The sequence below is a fragment of the Anas acuta genome, chromosome 7 (assembly GCF_963932015.1).
Source record: "Anas acuta chromosome 7, bAnaAcu1.1, whole genome shotgun sequence".
NCBI classification, from domain to species: Eukaryota; Metazoa; Chordata; class Aves; order Anseriformes; family Anatidae; genus Anas; species Anas acuta.
Window position 1 is genome coordinate 11,594,442 of NC_088985.1, and position 14,270 is coordinate 11,608,711.

Consider the following 14,270-nt stretch of genomic DNA (forward strand, 5'->3'; position numbering starts at 1 on the left):
CTAAAATACACAGCATAATGGTGCATTTCTCATGGTAGTACTAAACACACACACACACAAAGCAAAAAAGAAAACACATCAATGGAAGTTCAACTCTAATAGGCACATTTAAATAACACTGACAACCTTTAAAAAGCAGCACTTTCAAGCTGATGTACATTTATTTAAACAAGCACAGTTTGTAAGCACTGACACTGCAATCTAAGACACAGTAACAGACTTAATCACACAGATGTTCACATAAATTGACCCTGATTCTGTACACGCAGAAGTCTACAAAAGGCATCACCTTGCATGCCCTCAAATGGGCCTCCATGTTTGCAAAATTGGGCCATATAGCAATCTCATTATAAAAAATAAAGGCTGAGCTACTTAATGCAGCATAACTTCTACACAGAGTATTACCAATATACATTTCCCTCAGTTGTTTGCTAGCAAAATTGAAAAATCCCTCAGTGAAAGGTCTTTGCTAAATATTAATTCAGATTTCTACAAAGAGTACCTACCATATTGCCAACATAAGTGCATTACTTATGTGCATCTACCAAGGCAATGCAAAACACAAGCTGGGGATGGAGTTAAGATGGGACACAGCCATCAGTCTCTTGGAATTGCTAAGGGATTAATTATAATTTAGAAAGGAAAAGCCAAACCGTAGGTCAAAAAAGGAGCAAACAAAAAGGAGATGTTACAGCAAAAAGAGGAGACTGTGCAAGGTGTTGGATTTTTTTTTTTCCTCACAGGGTCTATAATAGGAATTTCTCGTGGTATGTCAGACCAAAGTTTCACCTCACCTTCTTTCCCAGTGATGCTCTCATTCAGAGCTACTGCAGCAAGATTTGAATGGTGAGCCTCTTCCATTCTACTTAAGCTTTCCCTTTAGTTCTTGCAAAAATACAAAATTCAACTTACTCTTAAGGAAAAAACATAAATGAGTTTGGACTTCAAAAGCTCTGTTCTGATCTGTTCTAATCTGTTGCTAAACCAATTATTTTTGAAGCTGAATAGTCTCCTGCAGTCAGCAATCAGTCATCACACCTCCAGCATGAAAGTCATAAAACCCTCCTGTTTACATGCTGCAAGAGAAACAGCTTTGGGAATGCAGAATACTGAAGGACAGAACACTTGGAGGAGTCAAAAAGGATGGAATACTGGAAAAAATTGTAGTAGGTTTTACTCATCTCCTTTTTTATTTTTTATTTTAATATTACCTAAGTACTTGTACTTTTGGAGCCAAAAAGATAATGATAGTTTCAGAAACAAGAATGTAAATATTTGGCGATAAGCATTTTGAAAATGTATTTTCCCTGATATCACCAAATTTCACCCAGAACAGTTGATCTAATTTAGCCTTTTTTTCTTCTTGAACAGAAATTGAAATTTAAAAATGCAGTCTATTTTAATTTTCCTTATGGCCACTTCATTCATTTTCCCCCTCTTGAATGTATTTTACCCAAAGGGCTGAAGAAACCTGTTTGAGAAAAAGTAAAAAAAAAAAAAAAAAAAAAAACAAACCTCAGAAACTCTTGCCCACCTATGTGTGCTTCCTTCCCCTGCCTCTTACCTAGAACTCAATTTGAACACTCATTCGCTTTTCTGCTCTGGTCAGAAGTGCCCTGCTTGGCAAGCCTGGCTGATTCGCCCTCGCAGGCAGCCACTTTCCTCCACTGAAGATGTACTTTACCCACTGGAGTGGCTTGAGAGTAGGTATGAAGGGGAAGGGAGAAGTATGAAAGCAGGTTTAAGAGATGTCCGCCTTGGAAATTAGTTCTGAGCGATGAGAAAGCACAGTCACGATTGTGACCTGGAGCACAGCCTCCTTGTTAGAGGATGCTCTAACCCTCGCCATATCGATCAAACAGCTAAGTCCTTTGGAGTAAGAAATTATCTCCATAGCCCAAAGTATCCTCTTGCATTTTGTCCACTTTTGTAAGGCAGGAAAGATACCTATGCTTAATAACAACAGTGACAGCAAATCCATCCCAGACAGCAGAACCTGAAAGAGACTTTCAAGTGAAAAAGACGCACCTGAATTTGGTTTTCAGTCCACTTAGCTACCATGAAGCCTCCTAAATTACCAAACACACTTGGTCTTCAGTGCAGTTTCTTCACTGACCCACGCTGCAAGGCCAAGCACCACAACCAAAGCAGAGACCAAGCCAGCAGTCACTACAGTCCGTGAGGTCCAGATCCTCCTTAAATGCAGAGAATGAGCAAATCTACAAATGCTTGCCTGTATTCTCTGCATGCCTGCAGTGAAGATGGGATATTACAAACTTATTCAAGCCACAACAAAGAATCCAAAAAAGAAATCACCAGCCTCAAAGACATACAAAACACCCTGGTTTGGGTTTATTTATTTATCTTTGTGACCAGGTCATCCCCCATGATTTCACTAGGTACTGTTTTCTTGTGCTGTTTGTAAACAAATCATGGGAGAAATCATCAAAATCAAACAACGGTATGCTTTAGATGCTTCCTGAAAGCCATAAGAGCTCTAGAATTTAAAGATAAAGTCGGAGCCAAATCCATACCAATCCTTGCATTTGCTGGGCTTTGCAGGAGGTTTCGAAGCAATGAGTCAGTTGATAAATGTACTGCAACACTAGACACAATACTGTAGATAGAGACAAGTCTTCTGCTTTAATTTTTAATTTCCATTTTCTGTGGGTTTAGACAAACCACTGACATTACTTTAGCATAATACTTTGCAATGAATCAATAGTTTAATTTAATAATGGTATTCTGTTGTCAACATATAATATATCACATAATGTTCTTGTATAGATGCTAAAAAAATATGCCAAATAAAATGCAAGGCTTTGCTTTTACCAGTGATCACAGCTTAAATCAATGTAATGAGAATCCTTACAGCCCCCAAAAGATTTTTCTTCAGGCTTAAAAGGCACCATGGAGTAATATCAGCCATATTCCTTCCTCTTATCATACCAGTGCTGTAAAAGCTCTCCTAGGTCACGCTATTCCAACAGATATTTCAGCAAAAGGGAAATACATCCGAACTGAACCAATCCATGCTTCTGTGAGTGTAACTTTTACTTAAACATTCCACTTCCTTACAAACTTAGTGATAATTGTGCTAGTTCCTAACTATAAAGGGCATTATAAATGGAAAATGAAATTAAGCCCAATATCATTCCCCTTAATTGAACAGATGAAGCAAGTTATAGCCATAAGAGAAGAAAAATAAAATAAAATTACAATTACTTCCACTTCATTGGTATGACTACAATTCTCTATTTATTATTTTTTATCTTGGCAGTACTGCTGACAAGTATTTAAGATGGGAAACACAAACCTAATCATGTCTGTGGTACGTTGACTCATGGTAATGTGAATAGAAAGCAAGTGGGAACGAGGACGAGAAGCAAATGCTTTTAGAATTCCCAGTTGTTCAATATTTTTTTTGGTTCCACAGCTTTTGATGCATCACAGATTGATAAATAACTGACATATTAGTCTTAGTCAATGTTAGAGGCACGTGCTTTACAGTCACGTGTGCTCTCCTCGATTCCAATGACAGCTCACGATCAGAACGCAAAGCGTTTGCAGAGACATGTCACTTGTTGGCAGAACGCTTCGGAGCTCTGGGAAGAGTAGGTCTGGTTTTACTACGGCTTGGCACCTCCCACTACACCCTCCAGTTGGTGAAAACCCCGCAGTTCCATCTAAGTGTCATCCTTAATGTGAAAAAGATATTTGAGTCAGTGCAAAATAAAACAAACAGCTTTTACCAAAATGTCAGCGCTGGTAGCAGTTCAGCTGCCAGATGCTCGTTACTTGAACCCATGCCGTGCATAACAAACAGACAGAGATATGACTAGGATAAATGACTGGACCAGAAAATCTTTAGCAGGAAATCAAAGTATACCCAGGCAGCAGCCCGGACTCAAAAGGAAGGTCACAATTGGACTTCACCAGATGTATTGATTAAGAGCTCTGTAACATCTCTTTCCCTGGTTACTGTGCATTAGTTGAGCCCCACCTGCCTGACCTCAGTTCTCTGCATTAGCCTTTGGTCATATGAACACAACAGAAACCACGGTGCTATTTCATAGCTGAATTCACACCGGAATTCTTATAAGTACGCTATCTCAATTTAAAGATAATAACATTACTGAAGAGCCCAGAACACCATGAAAAATGCATATTGGAAAAATCAGGGCATGACTCTTTAGAAATGAAAGCAATGGCTTGATAAAAATAAAACCTCGTTGGTGTGTTCCAGTCAGTTGGCTGATTCTTCCAATCTACAAGCCGGGTTGTCCTTCCAAATCAATGATTGATTGTCATATTGAATGCTGGGTAGAGAGGCTGGTGCTGAAAAGCCACAGTCTGTGTGTGATCATGAGAAACACATGCAGGCACAAGGCACGGAGCGAGATCTGATGAGTAAGTGGCTTTTGCTTAGTCAGAACCTGAAGGATCTTCATCAAGAACTTGCAAAACAGCTAACAGATAGCTTGACTTTGAGTGAAACACAACCAAGAATTATTGTCATTATGCACACCCACAAAAAAGTGAGAGATTTCACAACATCTCCTCAGATGAATACACACACGGAGAAAAGGCTTTACCAACATCTACTTCAGGTGGGCAATCATCCGGCTTTCTGAAGACAGAACTCCTGATTTGCCTCCCATTTTCCTAAGCCACATTTTGAGCCCATTTTTATGTGTTAATACAATCAAATAAACTGCAACATGAAGCAATATAAACAATGACAGCTGCTTCTTTTCTTAAAAGCTGTGAAAGGCTAAATAACCTACAACCCCTGCCTACATATGTGCCTTGCCAAGCCAGAGGATCACACAAGGCTGTGCTCTGTTTTGAAAGCTGGGGCATCAGATTTGTCATGTCAGATTTGTATTCACACGATACAACAGGATCCATGACTTTCATTTCAATAGCAGCTGGAGCAACGGGCACAGAAGGATCATGCAGCTAGCCCTGGAAAAACGAGGATGCGTTTGTTTTTAAAATAATTTCCTTTCTTCCTAAGAGCTGTTAGTCACCACAATCAAAGTTAAGAGGCAGATGCAGATATCTGCTGTAGGGTCACACCATGTCAGCAGTTGCTGGCAGAAAGGCTACATTTCTTCTCCCTCTCCCCTCCAGTGGATACTGCAGCCTCAGAGAATTCTACACGTATCCTCAGAGATGCTTATGTGTACCAGCAAAGTACAGCTGTAGGCTTTACAAAAATTTCCACATGCCCTACAAATTCAAATCCTGTTTTATGTAATCTATTTAATCTTCCATTAATGATAATCTCTGCTATCAATGTGCCCAAACAGGGTCAATTTCTGCTGGATTTGCACTTCTTGCATTTCATCCTATAACCCAGCTGTACTTAATGAGGGGAAACACCCTGCTGTAAAAGGTATTAGCAGTCTCCCTAAAACAAATAATAGTTACAAGACTGCGTAACTGCCAGGAACATTTCAAGATCATGGGCTTTTTTCCTTTCTTTGTGTGCCTTGTGTGGAAGAGAGTCCTGCCAGCCAACCATTATTTATTAACCAGGATTTTATTGCCTTCTATACCTTGTAAAGAGACAGCATAGAGGGGTGGAAATTGCAGTGGATTTCTCTTACATACCCAAAAAGATACAAAGGGGAGAAAGGAAGAGATCGCAAGGGAGCATTTAGACCCTGACAGATCCCACCCGGCAAGCCCCAGCAGCATTTCAGATGCACACATGTTACTGCAGTTGGCAACACCATGTAAGATACCTGCTTCACATAAAGCTTGTGAGCAGAGACACGGGCTGAAAATTACGCTCCCTTTGCATGTGTTTCAAAAGAGGGTTCTGTGCAGCTCCGTATACCTAGTGTAGAACAGCTAGAGCTCAGAGCCACGAGAGATTTTCCTGCTGGTAGCACCCAACTTCCCTGGGCTGCAGCTACAGAGCAAACTGGCTCAGACACACCTGTAAGGGATGGCTCCTTCTCAATTGCCGTAGCAGACACTGGGGAAGCAAGTTACTGCCTTGTTTGCTGTTCTGATTTAGTGGTAGTTTTATTCATAATCATTCCCAGCCATCCGCCACCTGCACACCCACCCACACATACACGTCCAATTTGCTGTTCTTCCTATTTTGTCAATTCACAAGATCAGTTCACCGTGCATATACTCTCTGTCCCGGGGTTCATCAGCAAATAGATTTAACAGACAAAGTAAAGTTTAAAGGACTAGCTGACAGAATCCTCCAGTGGAAAAAAACATACATTAACATGCAAAAGGGGAGCCATCGGCAGTAAAAGCAATCCAGAAGGTAGCGTTCAATTGAATTGATGATCCTAGCAGAAACGACTAAGAGTTAATGGAGGACACAGGCTCCTCATTTCCTATGCTGCATCCAAGAAAGCGCAGAAGACTATAATACAGTGTAATTGAGCATTTTACTAAACAGCACCACACACAAGTTCTTTCGGCATGGATTGCATTCGTCCTAGATAACCTTTATGAGAAGCGGGAAGTTGATGTGCCCAACCCAAACGAATTCTCAGATTTAACCTGAATCCTTCGCTTTGCGCCTTGCAGTGTCAGGCACCAGACATCAATCGGGGAGCTAGCCCCCTCCTCTGCTTAAAAGGAATAGTCAGCTACGGGCTGAGGCTGCAGACGACACGGTACGGACAGGAGCCTCTGCGTGTTCGGGGCTGCCCCGGTGCCCCCCTCCGGAGGAGCTAGTGGGGGCCCCTTCCAGCAGCCGGCCACTGGGATGCACGGAGGGAGCGAGCATCCTTCCTGGGCCAAAAGCTTGCTTTTCCTAGGGAGGCGACCGTGCGGAAAGCAGTAGAAAACTCCCTCCCCGCCAGCCCCAGCTCCCGAGGAGCTCCCTGCCCCTTACCGGGAGCCGCCGCCCGGCAGCCCCCCCGTGCTCCCCGCATCTCCCGGGTACCGTCCTCAGAACAGACCCGGCGGGGGAGGCTTCCCCGCAAACCGCACCGAGATGGGGCACCTCAAATGGCCGCTCCACCTCGACACCCACCATGCGAGTGGGGAACCTGCCGGGTGGACTCTGAGGGGAAGGGAGAGAAGGGGCGCAAAGTTGGCGGCCCCCCGTGGGTTGGCCCCGAGGGCAGGGGCCGGCTGGCTGTACTTACGGGTTTTGGGGGTCGTGCTGGCCTCCGGCGTGGTGGTAGTAGACTCCTGAAAGGGAGACAGAGTCCAGGACGGCGCCGAGTCGTGGACGTAGATCTTGTAGGAGGAGGTAGCGTGTGCCGCAGTGGGCCAGGCGGGCAGCGGCGGGCTGCTGGGGGCGGCGGGCGGCGGCCGGGCACCGCGGCCGGGGCCGGGACCAGGACCAGGACCAGGACCGGGGCCGGGAGGGCCGCTGGTCGGGGGCGCGGTGTGGGGTGCGGCGGGGTGCCGGGCCGCCGTGGGCCTCGGGGCGCCCCGAGCCGGGCCGCGGGTGCCGGGGGGCCGCGGGGGGGCCCGGCTCATGGTGGTGAGGCGGGGGCTGACGCGGCTGGGCGGCCGCGGCGTGGCGGCGGCGGTGGTCTCCGCGCCGCGGGGGGGGGCGGTGGGCTTAGAGAGGAAGAAGGGGTCCTGCCCCACGCCCTTGGCGTCCATCAGCTCGGTGGGGACGTACTCCTTGACGGAGCCCACCACGATCCACTTGAGCAGCATGAGGCTGAGCCCCAGCCCGATGAAGCCGATGAAGAGGGGCACGACGCACAGCCACGTCTGCTGCCGGTTCCAGACGATGCAGTCGCTGCAGCGCAGCTCCCGCGGCGGCCCCCCGGCCCCATCCCCGCCCGGGCCCCCCGCCGCCGCCGCCTCTGCCGCCCCGGGCGCCGCGGCGCCGGCAGCCCCCTCGCTCATCCTAGGGGCCGTCCGCAGCGCGGCCCCGGGGCATCAGCGCGCCGCGGCTGCCGGCGGCATGCGGCGGAGGTGGGCGGAGGGGCGCGGAGGGGAGCGGAGGGAGCGCCCCACTCAGTGCCGCCGGCAGCCCGGCATGGCGAGCCCCGCAGCGCCCCGCGCAGCCTCCCGCGGCCGCGGAGTCAGCGGGACGGACGCGCCATCCGCCGGGCGCCCGGCTCCTCGCCTCTCCTTCTTCTGCCTCCGCTCCCAGGTCTTTCCTTCTCTCCTCTCTTCTTCTTTATTTTATTTTATTTTTTCCCCCTCCGTGCGGTGGGTCGCGAGATCCAGCCTCCTCCCTCGGCAATGCCGGCTGTCACCCCAAGCTGGCGGTCCCGGCGGCGGGCAGGCACATTCCTTCACATCCGCGCCCCTTCTCGCCTCTCCTCCTTCTCCTCGCCCCTCGGGGCCGGGGGCTCTCTCCTCGCCGTCTTCCTCTCCTCCGCTCCCTCCCCCGCCCGCTCGCCTCCCGCCTATGCCCGGCCGCAGCGCAGCGGCGGCAGCGGCGGCGGCGGCTCCAGCATCCCCCGGCTGCGCGGCGGGGAGGCGGCGGGGAGGCGCAGCCGCCACTCCGCGGCCCCGCGGCCAACCCGCGGCCGGCGCCGGGCCAGGGAGGCCGATCCGCGGGCGGGGCCCGGGGCAGGAGGCTCGGCTCGGCTCGGCACGGTGCGGCTCCGCTCCCCGCCGCTCCTCCGCGCTCAAGTCCGGCCCGGCATCGAAACTCCGCCGAGGTTTCCCGAGCGAAAAATACAAAAGAACGTAAAATCCAGGGGATGGAAAGGACACCCTGCAGCGGGGGACGCCCGTGGCCCAGGAGACAGAAATACGGATCCGGCCACCGAATAGGCACGCACAAGGCAGCTCCTGCCAAGCTTGCAGCTCCTGTTCAATTGTGCATTCCTAGCGCGGCGCAAGGGAGGCAGGCTAGCGCGCAGAAAGTAAGGCGCCTCCCACCAAAGCCTAATGGTGGTTTCTTAATGCGCACAAGATAAATAAATGATCCAGGCAAACCCCTCGGGAGGGTGGATGCTACGGCAAACGGAGCTTAGAAAAGGAAGGAAAAGAAGGAAAAGAAAAAAAAAAATGGGGTGTGTGTGGGGGGGTGGGGGAAGGGGTGCGCCTGAACCCATCCTGGGGCAGTAATCCCATAGGCTGCCGCTGCATGTCCAAAAAGGCATGTGTGGAGGGAGGTGGAGACACCTCCGGAGAGGATTCCTAGCGAACGACCAGTGCTCGGGACGAGGAGCTGCTTCCTGACGCTGATGCTACCTGATAACCAGCACTAAGCAGCGCTTGCTGTTGTTTCAGAAAGGGATTTCCCTACGGGAAAACGGAAACCGGCAGCAGGCACCTGCAACAAAAGGACGGTCCCCCCGAGCAGCCGGGGGCACTGCCGGCACCGCCGCATCCCGAGCCTGCAGCCAGACAAGTTTTGGGACCCAAACCGCTCTCCCACCTGCCCACAGCAGCTCTGAAGGCACCACCGCCCCCTTTCTACTCCCGTACTGGGCAAAACACTTCGTCGGCTGGGGTGGTCACTGAAGGGTTAACGGCGGTGCACCAAAGGGTGGCTTTATTGCCATTTTCCTCATTTTAGAAACTGACCTATAAAATTATATATGCATAGATGTTTTGAACCCGCCCCCCCCCCCCCCCTTTTTTTTTTCCCTGAATTCATCGGTGTCGTGGTAATGACACTTAGGTATGATTTCCTTAGCCGTTCACGTAGAGGCATGTAAATATTGAGGCAGAATAATTGAGCAGAAAACAGCAAAATGTGAAATATATTTGTTCTGTATATACACAAATGTTAAAAACAAAATATTGAATTTCTGTTCAGAAGGAATGTTAATAGCATTAATAATATGAAAGGTGCATTAAGTAGACACTGAGATTATTGTCATGGTGAGCAATCTGACTGGAGCCTGGCAGCTTTGCTAGGACAGGCCTGTGCTCACAGCTATCAGGAAATCTGAGGAAATGGCTTATCGGGTAAGTGTGCTCTTTAAACCCTTTCTTATGAAAAACACTTTTGCATTGGAAAATATCAATATCCAAATTTCTAACCCTTTGACAAAGAGGAAAAGGATTGGGAGAAGGCATTGAGAGACAACCACAGGAGAACTCTTCACTATTTAAGCAGACGCCCAGTAAAGCAAGAAAATGAGCAAGATAAGGATGTCTTAGAAATCCATAGAAGCTTTGTCATATATATATATATATATATTTTTTTTTTTTTTTTTTTTGGAATCCAGCATTCCTCATGGAAATGTAGAACTAGGTGCTTACAGTCATGAGTGCCTGTCCTGCACAGCCCTCACCTTCCTCACAAGCTATGCAAACTGTTGTCCTGCTCTAGGTATTGCATTGCCTGTACAAATGCCCATTAGCTTTTGCCTCTTTTGCAACCATACTGCTGTTCTTCAAACTCTGTATGAATTGTTCTTTGTATGCATTCTCAAACAATTTGTACACGCATCTTGGGAGAACATAACACAAGAAAAGCATTTTACAGCACTCACAAGAGAGAGAGCTTTTAAGTCCTTTTAAGTGAGGATGACCAAGTCCTGAAGTCTTTCAGTATTTCATCTGCCTCAGCTGCATTTCTTCCCTTCAGTAAGATTTTCAAGCTGTCAGCTCCTAAAACTTGTAATGGTTCTAACGGAAAGGCATCAGGATATGATACCATTAAGATGACTCAAGTATAGCCATTGCATCGTTTAATATTGAAAGACTTCCTGTATTATGAGTAAAGATTTTTCAGACTTCTTTCTTACAATTTCCTATTCTTACCATTGGGGTTGACAAACAGTAACAGTTATTTAAATTGTCTGGGGAATGCTTTCACTATGCCTTCATTAACCGGATTACTTAAAAACAGATATCCCCCAGATAGTGACTGCTTTCCTCTTTTAAGAAAGTTCTTTGGTCTAAAAATATTAAATGTCTATGTGCCTTGACACAGCAAGCTCAAAGTAGCTTCCCCTTAACCCCATAGTAAAGGCAAATGTATTTCAAATAGGGTATCCTTCAGTTAAAAAATAAAGAAAAAAAATATATAAGCTCTTTAACATCTATTCTGAAGTGTTACAGAAATACATCATGCAACCTTGACAGACAGCTGAGTGCAGGTGATGCATGGAAAACTTGTTCTGTAATAATTTAGCCACCAGTTAAGATGGTACTATGTATTCAAAACCACAGACTCCAAATTATTCTAGATTACTTCTCTGTCCTCAAGAATTAATATTAAAATCATAATCAGTTTTCCAAATCAGCCCACTCTTGTTAAACTGAATCTGTTCAGTGCATTAATTCTAATTTACGTAGGTATTTTGTAAATTTCACTTGCATTTCTTCCTACTCATTCTGTATCATAGCCCAACTTCTTTACTCTTCTGGAAATATATTTGTCATGATCAGAAAACAACATACAATTTATTTTTCTTCATAAAATGCTAAGAAACACTCAGTATCCCCTTGAGAACATCCGTAACTCAGATGGAATTAAATAATTTATCCATGGTGAAGTCAGAAGTGGTATTTTCTTAAGGACTGATGTGATACACAAGATCGATATACTGTTTATGAATATATTGTTTTGTTTGTCACAGGCAGTTTAAGTTTTGACTGTGTAGTAGATATGCAGCCAGCAGTTCTGTGACAAGGGTTGTCTTCCTGATGGCTTCACATCTGCCTCCATACAGCAGAACCAGTGACATCATCTTCATATAGCAAAATGTAATAAACAAGTTAAAGGAGTTAGATTTGCTTTAACTATCAACATGGAAGCAGTCCTAAAGATCTCAGGATAACTATCCTCAGAATAGACAACAAAAGAAACAAAAATTCTAAACGGAAAATAAGACCCTTTTGGAACTACGTCTTTTTTAGCTCCCAAACAGCAAGCATTTGAGATGCTTATATTCAAATCCCACATACACACACAGTTAGAATCCTGTCTTTCCACTCCAACTTCACAAAATATTTGAAGACATTCATCATTAATTCATATAAATATTATCTGAAGCTGTGGGCAACAAAACCTCTACAGTTACTTTGCCTTAGGGTGCGATTGGCTGCTGACAACACAAACATTCCCTCCGAATTCTGTGTTCCTCCTGTGCTCACCTCATTTGCTTTATTCTGATAGTTGGGCAATTGAATGTGGCAACCAAACCAGAATTTCACAAACAAAAGATGTTGGAATTGTGGCTGGTTCTATCAGTAGGTGTTACACTCCCGGGGTACTTTCTCAAACTAGGGCATTTGAATATTCTTACTTCATCTTTCTTCTTAGCTTTCATCCTCAACTCAGCTACAGCATATGTGCCCCTCATGGTTGGTTAACAGTCAGGGAGAACCTTCCTTTTTGTCTGAGGTGTATTTCTACTCTTTCTTTCATATGAAACATACAAGTAGGTTTCCACCAATCCCATTAATCAGCACACAGAACTGAAGTACTCTTTCCTGCTATGATTGTTAAAATCGCTATTAGGCAAGACAAACAGACTAAGTTTTATTCAACAAACATGTTGTAAAGAGACTTGATCTATATACTGATGCATAGCATACAGCCCAAAGTATCCCACCTTGTATTTTTATGCAGGATGTCATCAGTGCCTCTGGTAGTGGTGGAGAAACAGCACAAGTCGCAACAAGTGAAAAATCCACTGCGGAGTTCAAAGGCACAGCACCAATTTGAGACGTTAGTAAGCTGCCAGTTAGCATTATGCCAGTCTCACACAGGTGCAAGATGAGTGACAGTTAATTTCAGAATAAGAAGAAAAGTCTGTTCTCTTTCACTGCAATATAAACTCTGAATAACAACCCCATGGCTAAATTAATTGGATAAAATGCACCTATCCTATCAAATGGTGCAAGTATGCTTATTGCTCATCAACAGTCAGCGTGTCCTCAACTTTTTCAGATCACACATAGGCCATTTGCAAGTGCCAGAGCTGCCACTAAATATTTAGGATTACACTTGAATCTACATCAATGAATATGTGCAATTCAAAGTCTCTCTTGGCATGGTTCATAGTGATTAATTGAGACGCCATAACATTAGGAAAAAAAAAAATCTTGCAAAAATATGTTTCAATCAGGAAATATTAGTAAACCAAATATTTTCCTTTCAGGAATTTATTACTAAATAACTGCAATCCTAAAAGCCTGAGTCACATCTTATCAAGACAAATTCTCAATATTCTCTGCTGACCATAAATTCTAAGGATTTCAATGGGAAAAATTCTGTCTGGCAAGAGTGAAATCAAAGTAGTTTTTTAATTCTGATTTTAGTGGTATTGTATCAGTCCCTTAAGCACACACTTAATAATGATTTCAACTGAGATATATTGTGGCTATTCTTAACAATGCCCTTGTGATATACTGAAGCCACTGGAACACAACAGAAATGCATATATTCCTCTTCAAGCCATTGTAACCCATGAGATTTTTATCAGGAACATAAATTGAAGATGCCAAATGAAGAAAGATTTGAAAGCAAATGTTCAAAATGCCATCAAAGGGGCTTGATCCAAAGCACAATGAAGTCAGCAGAAATCTTTCAGTATACTGCAATCTATCTTGGACTAGGCCCTAAATCAAAATTCAAACCTTTCCAAGATTTTGGACAAAATGATGACACCAGCAAGTGAGAAAGCCTAGGAAGCAATCAGTCATCAACAGACAAGCAAGTTAAAATTACTTACTCTTATGAATCACTGCCTTTTTTTTTTTTCTCCTCCCCGGGAAACCCACACTTTTCCCATCCCAATTAATACACTCTATCCAAATTAATCAGGCAGAATGGGAATATACATTTCAGACCTTGGCACCTTTCCTGTTTTGTTTACAAAACTGTCCACTGTCCCATTCAATAGGGACTTCAATCCTATGCAAAGAACTCTACTGCCAGTTGTTGCTGGATAAATGATCTGGGCATATATATATATATATATTTTTTTTTTTACATGACAAGACTAGGTACATCCTGGAAATGTTCACACTTCTACCACTCTGCCTCAAGGAATCATGAATAAGATTTAAATACCTTTAGTTCCACCATCCACCGTAGCATCTGTAGTCTTTGCAGAGAAGTGATGAAGAACATACTGTTTCTCTGGTGTTCTCCATATGCTACCAAAGGGGTGAAGATGGTTAGTGATAAAGTGTACCTGAGAGAAAGATGGGCAGTTGTCTGGGTCCTCCTCTCCCTGATGGCCCTAGTGAGGGACAAAGATGTGTGCCAGCAGCCTCCAGGTGACCAATGCTCCAGGAGCAACTCTGCTGCTCAGGCACAGCCCTGGAAATTCCAGGTAACAGGTCTGAAGTATCCAAAATATTCCTTCTGGGTTTCTTCTGGAAATGAACACAAAGTA

At 45.2% G+C, this 14,270-nt stretch overlaps 1 protein-coding gene and 1 long non-coding RNA gene across 8 annotated transcripts in view; both read right to left on the minus strand.

Moving 5' to 3' along the window:
• Positions 1 to 8,952, minus strand: part of NRG3 (neuregulin 3) — a 396,301-nt gene extending 387,349 nt beyond the window's left edge. Inside the window, exon 1 of one of the 3 annotated variants that reach the window (XM_068688036.1) lies at positions 7,131 to 8,952. In XM_068688036.1, the coding sequence (XP_068544137.1) occupies positions 7,131 to 7,851 (721 nt within the window). In that variant the 5' untranslated portion in view covers positions 7,852 to 8,952. The remainder of the gene's footprint in view (positions 1 to 7,130) is intronic. The other 2 variants (XM_068688037.1, XM_068688035.1) reach the window with 2 other exon arrangements.
• A 691-nt stretch (positions 8,953 to 9,643) lies between these two features.
• LOC137859226 (uncharacterized) overlaps positions 9,644 to 14,270 on the minus strand; it is a 159,297-nt gene continuing 154,670 nt past the window's right edge. For all 5 annotated transcript variants that reach the window (XR_011098197.1, XR_011098199.1, XR_011098198.1 and 2 more), the window contains 2 exons: positions 14,067 to 14,250; positions 9,644 to 12,560 (listed from right to left, as the gene is read on the minus strand). This is a non-coding gene — a long non-coding RNA (uncharacterized lncRNA). The remainder of the gene's footprint in view (positions 12,561 to 14,066; positions 14,251 to 14,270) is intronic.